This window comes from Enhydra lutris, unplaced genomic scaffold (assembly GCF_002288905.1).
Source record: "Enhydra lutris kenyoni isolate GAN:26980312 unplaced genomic scaffold, ASM228890v2 scaffoldscaffold5, whole genome shotgun sequence".
NCBI classification, from domain to species: domain Eukaryota; kingdom Metazoa; phylum Chordata; class Mammalia; order Carnivora; family Mustelidae; genus Enhydra; species Enhydra lutris.
Genome location: NW_019154089.1, coordinates 36,811,026 through 36,829,243, shown reverse-complemented (window position 1 = coordinate 36,829,243; position 18,218 = coordinate 36,811,026). Strand labels below are relative to the sequence as shown.

The 18,218-nt window shown below is 54.9% G+C and overlaps 1 protein-coding gene across 1 annotated transcript; it reads left to right on the top strand.

Annotated features, from left to right (window-relative positions):
* The first annotated feature begins 1,630 nt into the window (after positions 1-1,630).
* On the top strand, positions 1,631-17,291 carry LOC111140750 (caudal type homeobox 1). Its single transcript, XM_022492944.1, is given in 4 exon segments — positions 1,631-2,075; positions 16,420-16,565; positions 17,084-17,167; positions 17,169-17,291. Coding segments are annotated over 4 exon segments (798 nt in total).
* The last annotated feature ends 927 nt before the right edge of the window (positions 17,292-18,218 follow it).

The following is an 18,218-nucleotide window of genomic DNA, read 5'->3' as shown; positions in this document are numbered from 1 at the left end:
GACCCATCTGTCTAGTCTTGAACTGATGTCGACCTGCCCTGCCCAATGCGGTGACCCAGGGGAGGGACAGGTAGAATAGATAAGACCTTGATTCTGTCCACCTTTGGGGGGCCTCATGTCTCTGCACATTTAGGGCATCCTCAGGAAATGTTGGAGGATCAAACAAAATGGGGGGGCTCTGTGCAGCTTGTGGACACTGAACCCCCCAAATGGGGAAAAGAAACCCATTACCCCAAGACTTCTTGACCCAGAGTCTTGTCCTTCATGAATCCTTCCCCCAGATCTCTCAACCTTGCTACTCACTCCCAGCTCCTCACCTGTTTTAGGCACTTCCCCTTGGATAGCTAGGAAATGTTTACCAGTCTTTAACAGGGTAAGGGGATTCAAGACTCATTTAAAATACCAGTAGGCCCCAGCTATAATATATGAATCAGGGCGTTTAGATCCTGATTCACCCAATGCAACTGTTACAAAGACACGTTTGAATCATCTGGAGTATTTTGCCTATGAACTGAGTGTTAGATAATACTCAAGAATTCGTGTTAATTTTGTTAGATGTGTTAATGGCATATTATGTAAGGAAGCGTCCATGAGTTTCAGAGATGCATGCTGAAGTATGTAGGGGTAAAATGACATGATGTTGGGGATTTGTTTTAAAATACTGTAGCAAAAAAGGGAGGGGAGTGATGAAATAACTTAGGAAATCTTGCTAACGGTTGGAGCTGGGTGATGGCTACCTTAGTGGTTCACTACACACTCTGCTTCTGTGTCTGTTTCAAACTTCTCATTAAAATAAAGGGCGGGTTTGGGGAGCTAAAAGGGTTCGTCGAGAGAATTGTGAAAAATTCCCTAGAAGATCCCGCAAAGACGCACATACACTTCCTCTTTAAGAGCTTTCTCAGGAGAGTCAACTCAGGAAAACGCCCCAGTCGTATGCAGCCTCGTGTATGTGCATATGTGCATTTTCCCGGGAAAAACATCCACAGCTTTCTTTGGCTGCTCCGAGGGGTCGTGACCCCTCCCCCCCACCACCACCAAGATTAAGGACCTGCTACCTTCCAGAGGGAACCCTGTTTGAAGTCAGGTTGACCGGTCACCTCGAGCTGATCACTGCGGAGCGCAACACTGGGCCCACGCAGTTGTGCGACGCTGGCCTGGGGCCCCCCGCGCCGCCCCTCGGATCCCTTTTCTCCACCTGTAAAATGGGGCCACGGGCGGTGCACGCGGCAGGCCTGGGGAGGACGAAGCGTTGGTGGCGCTAGGTGGTCGGGCCCACAGGAGACTCCCGCACCCAGTGAAGCCTCGGACTCCCGCCCGGGACGCGCCCTCCGCGCCCCCACCCCCTCCAGGCCCCGGCCAGTCCGCCTCCCGCTTGGGGCGGCAATTTGTCTCCTTTTGAACCCCCCGCCCCCGACGGGTTTCCCCCTTTGATTCGCGGCCCTGAGGCTCCCCCCCGCTTTGAAATGCAAACCCGCCGGGGCTGGGGCCGCGGGCGCCCGGAGCTATAAAAGGCCTGGGTGGGGCGGGCGCGGCGGCAGGGCCCGCGAGTTCAGGTGAGCAGTCTGCTCGTCGGGGCGGCCGGCAGCGGCGGCTCCAGGGCGCAGCATGCGCGCGGGCCCCCGCGGCCACCATGTACGTGGGCTATGTGCTGGACAAGGATTCTCCGGTCTACCCCGGCCCCGCCAGGCCCGCGAGCCTCGGCCTGGGCGCGCAAGCCTACGGCCCCCCGCCTGCGCCCCAGGGACCCCCGCAGTACCCCGACTTCACCGGCTACTCTCACGTGGAGCCTGCCCCGGCACCCTCTGCGGCCTGGAGCGCGCCCTTCTCCGCGCCCAAGGACGACTGGGCCGCCGCCTACGGCCCAGGCCCCGCGGCCCCCGCCGCCAGCCCAGCCCCGCTGGCATTCGGGCCCCCTCCGGACTTTAGCCCGGTGTCCGCGCCCCCTGGGCCGGGCCCAAGCCTCCTAGCGCAGCCCCTCGGCGGCCCGGGCGCACCGTCGTCGCCCGGAGCGCAAAGGCGGACGCCCTACGAGTGGATGCGGCGCAGCGTGGCGGCTGGAGGCGGCGGTGGCAGCGGTAAGGACCCCTCCCTCGCCCGGCGCCTCCGGACCGTTCCCTTGGGCACCGGCAGGTGCTAGGGCGAGGCCCAGTCGCCCCCTGTCTAACCCCTGCCCCGGCTCTGGAAGGGTTCCCACTGGGGCCTCCCTGACCACTCTGTTCGTGGGGCGCTTGTCCCTCAACCTGTCCCTTCCGAATCCCTGCCTGCTGAGCCTCGGTAAGCACGGCCCGTCTGTCTGGGTAGATTAAGGGAACCGAGACCCCGAGACGTGAAAAAACGCGCCTGTGGTCGCCTGGCCAGGCGGGAACTAGAGCGCAGCTCCCAGACTGAGCCCACGGCCCTTGAGCATCCCTGGCCCCGCTCGTCATCTGCCGCTTCCACCCCTGACCCATCCCCGAGAGGAAGCTAGCTGCCAACGGTCCCCAGAAGGGGCGACCTGCTGACACAGGCCAGCCACTTTCCTGTCCAGGTCTCAGCACCCCCATGGGTGCCGGGGAGAGACTGTGGCTCCTAGCCTTTGGACTGCAACAGAGCCCTCTTTGGTTACACTGGTGTGGGGGCTCCCTACCTTACCATCCCAGGGCCCTCCCTGAACTCTTGACCCTGGGGGAGGGGCGAGCAGGAGCAGTTGGGAAGGTGGCTACTGTTTGGCTCCTGAGACTGTGAGCCTCTTGCCCCCAGGCAGGCCTCTCTGATCCACCCTCTTCAAAGGCAGAGGAGGGGGCAGGACAAAGGGCTGGCTTTAATGAGGGGCGGCCTGACCTCCTTTATAGGTCCCCCCTTTGTCATGTAACAGACTGCGCCTTAGCTCGGTAGTGACTCCTGTTGGCCGGAAAGTGAACACGATACCCCATTGTCCCGACTGTGTCCGGCTTGTCCTGACAAAGGCCACCTGGCTTTAGGGGCGGGAAGTCGGCCTGCCCACCCTTTGATGTCTGTCCCCTCCCCCTCTTCCCCCAGCTGGGAGGGAGCCTGGGACTTCCCCCACCTCCTCGCTCTCTTCCATCCCTTGTCCCCATACACACTCCTCACTCCCGGGGCAGATGCTGGGGAGGTCTGGCCATAATCAGAGCACCTTCTTGGGAGTCCCGGGGACACAGAAGCTCCTGTCGGCCTCCGGAGGCCTCTCCTTTGCGTGACCTTGGCTAAATAAGGACAGCTAATGTTATGGCACTTACTAACAGGCCAGGCACTGCTGTGATTTCTCACAGCGTTATTGTACCATTATCATAGCCATTTTTAATGTGAAAAATCTGTGGCCTAGAGAGGTTAAACCCTTGAGGATGTAACCTAGAGAGGTTAAATCCTTGCACGAAGCCATATGACCAGTAAATGGGGGTGGGGCTGGGACTCGAACCCCAGCAGACTGATCGCCAAGCCTGTGTTCTCACCCTCTCAACAATAGCTTCTCTTTAATTGATCATCTTTCCTGGGTCTCAGTTTTACCATCTGTGACATGATAGGGAAGGGTCTTATACTTTTGCTGAAGTTATAAAAGGAGCTTTTGAAAAATCTGGTGGAGAAAATACAAGTCTTCTGTCCAGAAAGAAAGTGTTGCCTAATTCCGCAGACAAAGTGAGGGGTTCTAGAAGCTTCTGAAAAACTTTCCATTAACTCTGGTTGAGAACCCTGCATGAGATTAAATGAGAGAAGGTGTCAGGGGCCACTGACCTCCCCATCCCCCTGGTTCTGTGTCCGTCCCCTGGAGAGGGAAGCCTGCTTTTCCTGCCCCTCTATTCCAGTGTTGTGCCTGCTGATCAGGCAACTTTGGAGATGGAGATGAGTCCCAGAGGCAGGAGGAGTTCCTCAGGAGCACGGACCTGGAGAGAGTGCGCCAGTGGACATCAGAGGACTGGTGGGAGGCGTGGGGGAGTTTTTAGGCTGTGTGACGTCAGCCAAAAACCTTTTTCTTTCTGGACACAGGAGCCACTTGCGAACACCGCCCAGCCTCTGGTCTCAAAAGTCATTTGGAAACTGTTGTCCCCAGGCAGATGGGGGCCTAGCAGTACGTCTGCCCAAATGCCAAAAAAACCTTTCCCCCTTTATTCCCAGAAAGTAGAAAGAGAGAGCCCAGGGAAGTCTGCAGGCTCCCAAGGAAAGGGGCTGCGCCAGAAACCAGGTTAGACCCATGCTGCCAAGGACTCAGGACCATCAGCTTTCTAGAAGCTAGAAGCTGCTGCCTGTCTACCCAGGGCCATCTGATTCCAACCAGTGCTCTGGAGATGGGGCAGAATTGGCAGAATCAGGATGGAGTGACAGACCCTCTCTGAGAGAGAGAGGCTAGGCTGTGGCCCACCCCCCCCCCAACTTTGGTCTCAGTTTCTCCTTCTGGGCAATGAAGATCCCAGGGTCTCTAGGATGGTGCTTGTATAATGCTGTTCTCTAGGATGGCAAAGGGAAGGTCAGTACACCCCTGCCCCCCACAGCAAGTGTTGCCAGCCACCTGGTCTTGTGGTACCAGGTCTTCTTACCAGCTGCTTTCCCTCTTCCTGGAAGCCCCTGTGCCCTAACTCTTTGCAGGCCTACCTCGTTCTCACCCTTCAGGTCTTAGCTTAATGGCTGTCTCCTCAGAGAGGTCCTCCATGATTTCCCAAGGAAGGCTCCCCCATACATCATACATATCGATAATCTTCACCGTGTTTCCTTCAGAGCACCAACCCTGATTTCAACTTACTTCCTTATCTGTGTGTCTGTGCGCTACTTCCCCACCCACCCGCCCACCCACCAAAGGAGCACCCATGAGGTCCAGAGCCACATCCATTTGACCCATCACTATCTTCCAGGCACCACTGTAGTGCATGACATTTAGTAGGGACTCAGTACATTTTGTTGAATGAATGAACAGGACAAGTGTGAGGAACAGCAACGACAACCAAGAGAAAAAGGAAGAGATGAGATCTTGGCTTTGACATGTTTCTGTGGTCCCAGCCCTAGGGATAGGACCCCTGACCTTTGAGCTGAGCAAGTTCATGCCAGGGGTGGAAGACTGGTTGCTCCCCTCTCCCTCCTGGAATGGTCCTCCCTCCCCAGCTGAGGACTTGGTGTAGCTGAGGCTAGGACTGGAACTATGACCTGTGGTTCCCCCCCACCTAAGAATCTATTTATTTATTTGACACGGGGGGAGAGAGAGAGAGAGACAGAGAGAGAAAGCGCACAAGCAGGGGGAGCAGCACGCAAAGGGAAAGGGAGAAGCAGGCTCCCCGTGGAACAGGGAGCCTGCTGCGGGATTTGATCCCAGGACCCTGGGATCATGAGCTGAGCCAAAGGCAGATGCTTAACCGACTGAGCCACCCAGGTGCCCCTATGACCCAGGTTTATCCTAAGGAGGGACAATGAGAACCAGAAAGATGAGAGAGAGGCTCTTGGGCTTCATCCCGTCATCAAAATATTACCCAGTTCTGAGGGATTACTATCACCTGGCTGAGGCCAGGATAGGAAAAGTCTACAAGGGGTTCTCCTTCGTGGTCCTCCCTGTTTGCATCTACAAATAGCAGCATTTTCATTAAGAGGGTCAGACATCGGAGTGCCTGGGTGACTCAGTGGGTTAAGCCTCAGACTTCAGCTCTGGTCATGATCTTAGGGTCCTGGGATCAAGCCCTGCATTGGGCTCTCTGCTCAGCAGGAGTCTGCTTCCCACCCCCCTGCCTGCCTCTGCCTGCTCGTGATCTCTCTGTGTCAAATAAATCTTAAAAAAACTTAAAAAAAAAAAAAAAAAAAGAGGGTCAGACATCATCCTGTCAAAGGCCCAGCATCCCTTCCTTATGAATAAACAGTACTTCCCAGATCAGTGGCCTCTGGGGTAGGCCGAGGTCCCACACAACGAGGAAGATGCTTGTTGAGATGATGAGACTATAGCAGTAGGGTTCAGGTCTTGGTCCAGTCCCTTCAGCTTTCAGATGGAGACACTGAGGCCCAGGGAGGGGAGGAGCCCTGCCCTGTCCCCCCACATTCTAGACCCTCTCCCTTGGCCCATTGCCACAGCCACCAGCCTGGCCTCTCTCCTTCAGCCTCTCTCTGATGCCCCAGCTATCTTCACAGTCATCACCAGATTTGCCTTTTCAAGGCACATCTCCTGCTCAACATTCCATGGCTCCCCATTGCTATGGAATTCCCATTTTGTTATATGCTGTCAGATCCAGCTGTCAGATCCAGCCCCATTTCTGTGGCACTTGAGAACTGGCTCCAACCCACTATTGAAGCTACTGTCCCAACTAGTTTGTCTAGATATGGAAGTGCTTACTGGGGATGGCTAAAGCCTGGGCTTTGGAGCCTTAGGCCTGGGAGTGCATTTCTGTTAGAAGCTGCATAGCCTTGGGCAAGTTAACTTAGATCATTTCCCTGAGCCTCAGTTTCTTCCACTCTAACATTAGGATAACAATAGGATTGCACCTTGAAGCCATGGTGCCCATCAAGCCCAGCCCCTATGCTTGGGGCACGGTAGATAGGAAGAGTGTCTGTGCCTATGACCTTCTCTACCAGTCCTTAGCAGGTGCATGGAAACACACACCTCACACTCCCCGCCTCTCCAGTCTGGTTCCCTCCATCTAAACTACCCTTCCTGCCCTCCTACATCTTCACCAGCTCAAATGCTGTACCTTCACCAAGGCCATCTCCTCTAGAAGGCCCTCCTGGGTTCCCTCCCCTCCAAGTACTGTGTCAGGTTCTTGCCGTAACAACGCTCACCACTGTCTTGTTTATCGCTTCCATCTACCTCAAGGACTTGTGGTCAGCCCCATCCTTCTCACCAGGCCTCATGCTAAGTAGGAGCCCATGACTAAAGCTGGGAACTGTGGTGTTGGCTGAGTCCTTACCGCATGCCCGGCAGTGTGCCAAGAACCTCACATGGGTCTTCTCACTCAAGCTTCATAACAACTAACAACGCTCAGAGGTGTGAGGATCTATTATTGGCCTCATCTTACAGATAAAGTTAATGAGGCTCAGAGAGGGTAGGGTGCCTGCTGCAGCTCACACAGCCAGGATGCGGAAGCGTGGGGTCCAGACCCAGACTCTACCGCCTAAGGAGCCTCTGTCAAATAAAGCAACAACACAGCAGCCCCAGACCCCTCCCCATGCACGTCCCAGGCCAGGGTGGGGGAGGGGGGCAGTGGGGGAAGGAGGCTGGCTGGGGAAGAGCCGGGGAGAAGATGATGGGGGAGGGTGGGCCCAGCAGGGGCCAGGTTGTTTAAAACCGGTTCTCTAGGCAGAAGCTACGTTTGACACCTCATCTCTCAGATGTAGCTGGGAAGGGGAATGACCCAGTTAGAAGGTGGCAGAAGGCTTTTTCTGGTTGGGTGTTTTATCCACCACCACCACCCCTCCCACCCCGGCTTTGGTAGCTACTGCGGCTGAGAGCTTAGGGAATCACTGTGAAGGTCCAAAATGGCTTTGTTAACGGCAGGGTCTGGCTTGTCAGTAGCAAGTTATCTTAATGCGCTGGCCCTCTAGTTTCTGTCCTGGAGCTCCTGAGGTTTGGAAACACTGGGTGCATTTAAAGTCAACATGGGTTAACCTGTCGAACACTCCCCACGCCATGCTCAGCCCCCAAGCTCGTAGGGGTGCATAGGTCCCTCTGCATCAACACAGATGAGTGAGCAGATGTTAGTGAAAGCCAAGATTGATGCTCCAAGCTCGGCACCTTCCGGTGACTTCCCATTGTTCTTGAAATCAAATTCAAACCCCTCATGCCAGGGCAGAGAGCTCTGCTGGTCTCTCCAGGCTGATCACGTGCCTCTCTCATTCATTCATTCCTTCAGGCAGGCTGAGGATTTGGGCCAGAATGAGGCAGACAGACCCTCTCTTGGAGCTGGCACTGCTGCTCCTTCCTCCGCTACTCTGTGCTGTAGGGCCTTTGCACACGCCACTCCTGGAACATCCCCTTCATTAGTGACACAGAAACCTCTCCAACCTTCAGGTTCCAACTTAGATGTCTCCTCCTGGAGGAGACAAGCTAATTAGAGTAGGTCCCCCCAGCCCCTGCCCCTGCCACTTAATCTAGCTCTCAGCTCTAGACTTACTTTCCTTCATGCTAATCCGTTTGTGATGATTTTCTTGGTTTGTTTTTAATCTGCACCCCACCACAAAAGGGGGGAATGAACTATTTAATAGGTCCCGAGCACCCAGCATAGCAATAAGGATATAAGCTGGATCTACTGAGTACTTAGCCCGTGCCCAGCATTTTCTCAAGTGTAGGTATTTCTGACCCCAGGATCTCGTGCACACCTCTGCATTAGATTCGTGGCTTTGAGAAAGCCTCCAGGAAGATGTCCTTTGGAGATTGAGCTGACCAGCTGACGGATTGGCTGTGGGAGCCGGACGTGCCACCTCGGCTTTTGGCCTGAGTATCGGGAAGGTGGTGGCCATTTACTGAGAGGAGGCCCTGCTGGGAAGCAGGAGGTCTGCGTCATGTTCCGCAAGGACTCATCCAGTACTCCCTGTGTGTCAGGCACCATCATGAGACTGGGTGAGCAGCAGACCCGGAGCAGGGCACTGAGGGGAGGAGATTTGCAAAGGTCACCTAGGGAGCTAGGAGAGGGCTGGAATCCAGAGCCCCTCCCTGGACCTCACCCAGAATGGGAGACCTCGGGACCCGGGCCGAGGATGACTGGGTAGGGCAAGGCTGGAACACACCCTGGGAAACAGCTCAGGGGGACCTCAGGCTGTTCAGGTCAGGGAGAGACTTGAAGGGACACAGTTGCTGTTTGCTAGTCTTGGAAGGGCTGTTCTGGACCAAGGATGACCCTTGTGTTTTGTTTTGTTTTTTTTTTTTTATGGAAAAATACAAGTGGGTTGTCGCTGGGAGACCAGGCTGCTTTGTGGAGAGGATAGGCACAGTCTGGTTAGAAGGCGATGCCGCTGTGGGCATCTGGCTCGGTGGGGAGCTTGGGTTAGCGGGGCTGTCCAGTAGAACTTTTCTGTAATGGAGGAAATGCTCTGAATCTGTTTGGTCCAGGGTTCCAACCACCAGCAGCACGAGTCTCTCTGGCCCTTGGAAGATGGCTCACGTGACTCAAGAGCTGAATTCTTAATTCTCTTTGGTTAATTTCAATTTAAGTAGCCACACGTGGCTTGGAGCTGTCATCTGGGACAATGCAGAACAGGCCCTCTCAAGAGTTCTTAGAATAGTCATCTGTTCCCGATGGGCTCCTTATTCTCCACCGAGGGGCCTCTCAGGCCTCTTCTGTCTCTATGGTCATCCTCATCTTCATCATTGACTAGCTTTTATTAATAATTACCTTGTTCAATAGGTTCCCACACCTCATCTCTACGTCCCTCTGAGGGGGACCATGTCCTCAGTTGACAGGTGAATATCCCGGGATCCAAAGAGGGGTAGGGCCTTGCTGGGTTCACACCACTGGCCTGTGGCCAGGCTGGGGTAGAACAGACAGGTCTACCTGCCCCTGCAGTTTCTGTCCTCTTTGCTGCCTCCCACAGCCAAGCCAGACTGTGGGCCTCCATGGAAAAGACGAGACAGGGGACAGACGACAATAGCCAGGTGGCCCGGAAGGAGAGGGCGCAGTGCTGACTGAGCGCTGTGCCTGGAAAGGAGGGCAGTGGTGGGAAGGAGAAGCTTGCCTGAGGCTGCAGGACCCCTTACCCCCACGCCAGCCTCACCCCTGCTCCAGGGCTTGAATGAGGAACCATGAAGGAGCCGCCTGGAACTGGCAACTTAGCTGGAATAAGGATCCAGTCGGGGCCCAGTAGACAGCTTCATGGTCTGGCAAGGGACAGCCATTCCCTGTTGACCAGTTAGGTCAGCACCTAACTGGCTGGGTCTGGGCGGCCCCACGCAGAAGTCCACCTCCTGCCAGTGGGATGGGGAATCTAGTCCAAACTGAACATGGCCTGTCTAGCTCGTGGCTGGGCCAGGTCTCCCCACTCCCAGGCCAGTGTGTTCCTTACCCTGCGGCTCCCTATCAGGCGGCATTCCTCACTCTCCCAAGGGACTCCTCTAACATCCACTTCCGCAAATAGCTCAGCTCTCCTTGACATCCCCTTAGCTCTTTGCCCTCTACAAACTGCTTTCACGTCCAAAGCCTAAAGAAGTTCATTCACTCGTCAAGTCCATTAGCTAAGGATTGGTCATATCTGGGCCCAAGGCCTGAGAGAAGGGCTCCGAGCTGCACAGAACTTCAGAATCTCCAGGCCCTCGGGGCTGCCCTTCTTCTGAGGCACAGGAGAAACTGAGGCCCAGAGAGGAGAAGGGACTTCTTCATGACCACACAGATGGCACAGAACTGGGACCAAGACCTACTGACATCAACTAGTGGTTCAGAAACCCCAAGGGCTGTTAAAGAAGGCGGGAGAGCAGGATGCAATGGGTCTGGGAGGGAGTCTTTCGGACAAGCCAGCATGCGTGCCTGTGTGCACACTGCGTGTGTGTTTGTGTGTTGGGGGGGGGGGGATCGGGATGCACAGTCAGGCTGGGGCTGGACCACACAGAGAGGGGACATGGAGGGTTGAGGCGGGAAGGGTGTTCCAGTCCTGGGGGCCAGAGCTGGTGGTGTCATCCCCCAGGGCTGTGGGGACCCAGCAGGAGGAGGGCAGAGGAAGTGCTGACCCAAAGGCCATGTGACTTTCTTGGAGCCACCCCACCCTGCCCTGGGGGCAGAGGCTGAACCCTGTCCTCCCCTGGCCCAGGCTGGATGGGGAGGCCCCACCGCCAGCCACTGTGCCTCCTGCCCCCTCTCCTTCAGCTTGGCAGGCCCAGTATCTAGGCTCTCAGACAGGGAAATCAGTCTTAGAATTCTTTCAGCAAAAATAACAAACCCAACCAGAGAATCAACAAACATTGGGAGCTTCGTGTTTCCAAGTTGGAAGGGACCTTATAAATAAACAGTCTCATCCAACACATCACCCATCGCCCAGATCCATTTCTGCCCCATGGCCGGCCCGCCGCTGTTGAGGATGAGTAAGACCTTCCCATCCATGTGTGCCATTTTTCTGGAGCGGTCCCCGTGCCCCTGGAGGTTGGAGGTAATGACGGGAGACCTCACACTGTGTGAGAGGTTCTAGTGCTGTTTCTGAGGCTGGACAGACCCGAGTTGAAATCCCACCCTCCAGATGTGTGGACCACTCAGAGCCTCAGTCGGAAAAAGGGGGTACCAGCTACCCAGCTTCAGAAGTTGTTGAGAGATGTATACAAGTACCTGCCACAAGGACAGGCTGGCCACTATCGGAATAATAGTGATCTCCACTTTATAGATACAGAGAATGAAGCCCAGAAAGATGGGGTGACCAGTCCTCGGTCACCTAGCCAGTGAGAAGCTGTCCTGCCCAATCCCAGAGGTCCATTTGTCCCAACAGCCACGTGTCAGGGTCCCAGGACAGCCAATCAAGTAGCAAATCTGTGAGTCTCATTTTAGCCTCACTGAATCTGAATTTCTGGCCTAGAATCTGTGCTTTTGAAAAGCTTCCCAGGACCTCCACTGTGCATGCTTTAGGAGAAGGGAAATGTGCTATCTTCCCAGCAGCCTGATGCATGTGGATGGGCCATTACTCGAATCCCAAAACCAGAGCAAAGAGGAAGCCTCTCCTTCCGGTGAGTTATCCAAGCGTCTTCTCTGCTGCACTCACCACTGAAGAGCCAGAGGGGGCTCCCCTGCCACCATCCTGCCCCCTTGCACTGGCATCTGGCCCAGAGGGTTATTCATTAGGTGGCTGGGAGGGGCTGGCCCCCATCAGACACCTGTTGCAGGAGCCCAGACTTCCCTCTCCACACCAGCGTCCCAGGGGCCTGTAAATCATTCATCCTGGGGCCCTCTCCCTACCCGCTGCTCTCACGCACCTCCCTGTCCCCTCCCTCCTAGGCTCCTGGGGTGGCACAGGTGCTCACAGAAGGGGGAAGGGAGGGCGGCTTGGAGCAGTTGAGAGTTCTGGCTCAGAGGCTAGAGCCCAGGGCTCCTGACTGTCATTAAAATACAAACTCAGGGGCACCAGGGTGGCTCAGTCGGTGAAGTGCCTGACTCTTGATTTCGGCCCAGGTCATGATCTCAGGGTCATGAGATCAAGCCCCACTCCAGGTTCAGTGCCGGGCATGGAGCCTACTCTCTCTCTTAAAAAAATAATCATAAAAAATACAAATTCACCTCGCACACAGTAAAAAAAAGAGGGGGGGAAGGAAGGAAAGAAAAGAAAGGAAAGGAAGGAAGGAAGGAAGAAAGAAAAAGAAAGAAAGAAAGAAAGAAAGAAAGAAAGAAAGAAAGAAATGAAAGAAGAAGAAAGGGTCATCCCAAAGACTCTCACTTACCTGTGGCCCCACAGCTTCTGGTTCCTTCTCCATAGGCTTGTTATTGATTTATATTTCCTTTCAGAAAAAAACTCTACCTACACATGTATGAGTGTGTGTGTGTGTGTCGAGCTGTTACACAAAAAGAGTAACATACAATTCACAACATTCTATGTCTTGGCTTTTTTTTAAAAAACTCAATATATCTTAGAAATTGCTGCATATTAGTATGTGGGGAGCTTTATAATTTCTTTTTAATGACTGCATAATGTTGCTGTCCATGAATGTGCCATCTTTTATTTAACTTTTTTTTTTTAGGATTTTATTTATTTATTTTTTGAGTGAGAGAAAGAGGGCAAATGAAAGAGAGTCTGAGCTGGGGGGAGGGGCAGAGGGAGAGGGACAAGCTGACCCCCCACTGAGCATGGAACCTGATGCGGGACCCTGAGATCTTGACCTGAACTGAAGGCAGCCGCTTAACCCGCTGAGCCCCACAGGCACCTCTAACAAGTACCCTACTTGTAGACATGTACATTGCTTTTAGTCCTGTGCCTTTTGAAACAGCAATGGCTTTGGGCATTTTTCTGTGAGATCACTTCCTGGAAGTGGGATTAATGGGTCAGAGGGTGCGTGCGTATTAAGGGAGGCTAGATGTTACCAAGTTGGGCTCCAAGGAGGATGTTGCCTTATTACCCCCTGTATAGCATATGGGATTTCTCGGTTCCTGGACCACAGCAAGATACCAAATGTTTTGTTCTTTGGCAGAGCTATTTTCTTAGCAATGAAATGGTGTGATTTGAGAGCTCCACTAGGAAAAAGTTGGTCAGTGGTACCTGAGCCCACCAGCCCATCTCCTGGGCCCAGCAAGAAGGTGACGGGGCCTGTGGGCTGGGATCTCCCTGGCAGCCCTGCTATTACAAAGAGAAATGATTATGCAGCTAGAGTCCTATCCCCTGTCTAGGTCCCCGCTCCTCAAATCTGGAGGAGTCAGGCTACAGTTGGGGTCACTTGAGCCCAGGGTTGATAGCAATACCAGGCAGGATGGCCCTCAAGAAGGATGGGTCCCTTTCTGAGCCCCCATTTCCTCATCTATGAAAATGGGTATGATGGAGCCCCACTTGCTCATCAGAAAAGATGGGAGTGAGTACTGGGTGCCTGAGGAAAAGGGTCTTTCACAAGCTCTACTTGTAATTTCTCAGGCTATTTGGGGGGAAGGCAGATTCGTCCCCCCACTTTAGACTGTGAGTGTTCTAGGCATTTCCAAGGGCCCACCCAGCCTGCGGACCATCTAGCCCCGGCCCAGAGCTTTCTGGGGCCCACCTTCCCCATGATCTGGCCCCTCCCTTCCCACAAGTACAAATAGACAGGTGGTCTGCTGTTTGAGCTTCTGTTGCTAAGGCTCAGGAGACTTCTCAGGGGGCTTTATGGACTCTAAGCCTGATGGGGTGAAGAGTTGTGCCAAGAGTAGGGAGTGGAACTCTAGACCAGGTGACATGGCTTTGGGCAGGTCCACACTTGTCCAGGGCTTCGGTGACCCTAACTGTGCAGGGGAGCTCGGACTTGAAGGATTTACAAAGCCTCTCTTACTTGGACCTCCAGCATCTGTATTAGCTGCCTGAACCTCAGTCTCTTCATCTGTAAAATGGGAGGAGACTAAACTGAGCCCTTTTGGCTTTAGCCCAGTGAAGATTTGGAGCTCTGCTGGGCTCTGGGGGTGGCGCATTAGGCAGAACTGTTTTTGAGTCGGCGTTGAATTTTCTAGGCCAAGGAAGGACCCATCTGGAGCCAAGGCCTCAGCAGCCACTCCCTTGTCCCTTTCCTGGGCCAGGCCTGGCCGAGGGCCGATGTTGTCCCGTGCTACATCGGGTGGTGGGCTGAGGTCAGTGGATGTGGAAGTGTCCAGTGAAGTTCTGCTGCTCTGGCAGGAAATCCAAGGAAAAAAAGCCCAGAAACATCTGTTGTCTCCCATTTTCTGCAAAACCATTTGGCTCTTGGGGAGCCCAGCGGCTATCCTGCCAAGCTGCGTGGGCTGGGGAGTGGGGCAGGAGCTGGAAGAGGGGGTGGGTGGTTAGCATGGGGGTGCCAAGGGACAGGCAGAGCCAGAGCCGTGACCCTGGGAGGTGAAGTCCAGGCTGCGTGGGGGCAATTGATTGAGGTGGAACAGGGTCCTCGGTTATTCCAAGACCTGCCATGCCCTGGTGGACATGTGCAGGTCTGAAAGTGCTTGCGTGTGCCTCCTATTTATAGCCGAGTACTGAGCTTCTTACGAAGGAAACTGGTGTTTAGTCAGGCCCCCGCACCAGCCCGGGCCAAGCATGACTCTTAATATGCTCTCCAGACAGACCTCTGATCCCAGCCCCAAAGAGTCCTGACTTTAACCCCGGACAGTCCTCAAATCCCACTCCCGCCCTCAGTCTGAGCCCTGTAGAGAAGCCAACCCACAGCCTTCTCTCTCCTGGGTTGTTGCAAGCCTGTCTGTGCTTCCCCTTTCTTGCCAGTCGGTCCTCCATGCAGCAGCCAGAGCCAGATTAAAACCTACATCAGACCTGCTTTCTCTTGGGCTCAGAAGCCTGCAATGGCTCCCATCCTAGACAGAGTAAAACCTGGAGTCCTTTCCATGGCCAGCAAGGCCCTGGACAACCTGCCCCCCTGTCCTTGCTCACTGTACTCTGGCTATACCAGCCTCTGCACTGTTCCTCACACATCAGGTGTCAGGCATGGTCCCACCACAGGGCCTTTGCACTCGCTGTTCCCTGCACCTGCAGCCCTCTTCACCAGATACCTGCATGACCCTTCCCCTGACCTTCTTTAGATCTTTGCCTAAATTTCCCTTCTTGGTAAGTCCTTCCTGAACTACTCTTCTTAAAATCGCATACTCTCTCCTCCCCCAAATTCCCAGTCCTCTTTTCCTGCCGCCTTCTTCTCAGGAATACTTATCAATTAACATATCAAATACTTAGCATTAACATATCAAAGTATTTGGATCTCTGATTATTTTGACTAGGCTCCTAATTTCATTGAGAGTAGGGACTTTTTTAAGTTTGGCTGGCTGGTGTACCCCAGTGATTGGCCCACACCAGGAGCCCAATATTTACTGGCCCAGACTCAGTAAATTTTTGTCACCTGAGCCTGAGTCATGGCTCTGTGTCCACAGAGGAGGCAGTGGAGTGGAGTGGATGGCTCTGGGCAGACCCGGGGCTTGGTGTCCAGGGCTGGGGCCTTTTCAGGTAGCTGACAGGCCCTTGGCTTTTCTGTTGGGCCAGCAGCCGCCAGGCATTTGACAGGAAGTGTGGAGCAGCCAGCCCAGGACTGAGTGGCAAGCTTCCACCTCTGTCCGTGGTGGCTCTTCCCCACTCTCCCCCCTATCCTGGAGAGAGGAGCCACTGACTTGTCCTTGGTCTCTATCCACTCTGGGCTGCCCGGTGTCCCTCTGTGTCTCTGGTGTGAGGACCCATGGTCTCAGGATCCTGAATCAGAACCACCCGGGGAGCTTATTAAAAATGCAGATTCTAGGGGGCCCTGGGTGACTCAGTCGGCAGAACCTGCGACTCCATCTCAGGGTTGTGAGTTCTATCCCCACGTGGGGTGTAGAGATTGCTTAAAAAAAAATAATAATAAAATAAAATCTAAAAAAATAAAAGAAAATGCCAGCTCAACTCCCCAGGCTTTCTGGCTCACAGGGTCAGGGGTGCCCAGAAAGCTGTGTTTTTCCCAAGCCCCCCACGTGTCTGTTGCCCTGCTGCACCTGGAAACTGCAGGGGTGGGGTGGGGTGGGGTGGGGAGAGCTGGTGGAGCTGGCGGATTGGCAGAGGGCTCTGGGTCAGGGGAGCTGGACTGAAACCCCGACTCCACCAGCAGTTTGCCGTGAGTCCCTGAGCAGACTGCTTCTCCTCTCTGAGCCTCGTGCCTCCCCGAACAGGCTTGAGAGCAGCGCTTGCCTCTCAGGTTGGGGGTCTCCGAGCCTGACCCCCAGGGGGAACGATCGTTACCCCCAGGACCGAGTGGGCGTCCCTCCCCACCTCAGGGTCCTGCTTTCAGGGTTCTGGATTGTGTCCTCCCTGCGGCCCTGCTTGAGATTTGCAGAAACCCCCCCACCCCACCCACTCACCTCCCCTCCTGGCCCCTCTGCTTCTCAGGGAAGACCCGGACCAAGGACAAGTACCGCGTGGTCTACACCGACCACCAGCGCCTGGAACTGGAGAAGGAGTTCCACTATAGCCGTTACATCACCATCCGGCGGAAGGCGGAGCTCGCTGCCAACCTGGGGCTCACTGAGCGGCAGGTGTGTGGGCCCCTCCCCGCCCCCACCAGCCCCGTCACCAGGAGAGCAGTACTGGGAGTCTGGCCTCCAGGGTGTCAGGCAGATTATAGACTCGGGGAGGAGAAAAGAGAGGTTGAGTTTCCTGACCATGGTCACACGGCACAGCAGAAACTGAGGCGCTGCCAAATCTTCCCACTTGAAACAAAACCCAATATCCCCGACCCCAGTAGGGGGATGGGGGATCTAATTAGCTATAAACTGCAGCTGCTGGGATGATGGCTGTTTAAATCCCCAGCTGGGGAGCAGTTACAGGGAACAAAGGGAAGTCTTCCTGGAGGAGGCATCTTACAAAATGGGGACAGAGAAATTGTCTTTAGGGTCCGGGAGCAGTGGGGGAGGATGTGAGTTGTCTGGGTGGTGAGGCAGGAGGGAGGCCATAAACCCCACATGGGGAAATAAGAGCCTAGCTGTCCTCCTTTCTTCCTCGTGCCCTGCCGTTTGGTCACCCCACCACCCATCTCTGCTCTCCCACACCACAGGTGAAGATCTGGTTCCAGAACCGGCGAGCCAAGGAGCGCAAAGTGAATAAGAAGCAGCAGCAGCAGCAGCCCCCACCCCCCCCAGCCCCCAGCCCATGAAGTACCCCCTGCTGCAGCTGCGCCGCCCCTGGGGGGCCTGTGCCCCAGCTCTGCCAGCCTCCTGGGAGCCGCCTCCCCAATGCCTGTTAAGGAGGAGTATCTGCCCTAGCCCTGTGCCCGGCCTTGTGGGCAGGGATGGGGGGCGAGCTGGGGGAGGGGAAACCCTGGGGACTCAGGTGTGGGCCATGTGGCTTAGGGCCTAGGAGGCCTCATCTGAGCCCCAGCCCTGCTGCTGATCTCCTGGGTAACCTTGGACAAGTTGCAACCCAGCCCCTGCATCCCCTTGGCCCATCTATGCCTAGAGGCTGTGGGATAAGGACCTTTCCATCTCCTGTGTTCTAGGCCTCAGGGGGGAGGTCTCGATCCCTAGAAGGCTAAGTGAGGCGCCATGATAAGTCCCCAGGCCTTACCTCCTCCTCCATGGGTTCAAGGGTGGAAGGCTGCTGGAGGGACCGGACTAACTCAGGGGGAAGGAGTTAGAGCCCAGCAAAGATGGAATGTTGCAGCCCATGACCCGAGGGGAAGGGGTGAGGTCATCTTCCACCTGCCGCTTCCTGCAGCTTTACCCCCAACTGTCCCCATGGTGAGTTAGCCTGACCCCTCTCTAGGCTGGATGCAAAGCACAAAGCCCATAAGCCTGGGCCAGAGCAAGAGGCTCTGATGACCGTCCCCTCTGGGTTACAAAGCCATATGCCCCCACTAGCATTCTCTGTGGAGTCTCCAGACGGGGACAGGCAAAGGGGTTGGGGGGAGGGGTCCACTTGCCTACTTCCTACACTCCTAGGCTGTCCCTTAGGTCCCAGGCCCCAGGCCTCAGGGAGTCCCTGGGGGACTTTCTCTGGACCAAACAGAGCTCATAACTGGGCAAACGTTGTATATAGAGTGGAACCTCTTGGATGCAGCTTCAAGAATAAATTTTTTTTCTCTTTTCAAAATAAAAGGTATAAAAATCATTATACCCAGCCTTAAAAGAAGATGCTAAAGAAGTGTAAACCATCCTCACCCTCCCCTAACAATTGCATAGTCCCCTCCAGTC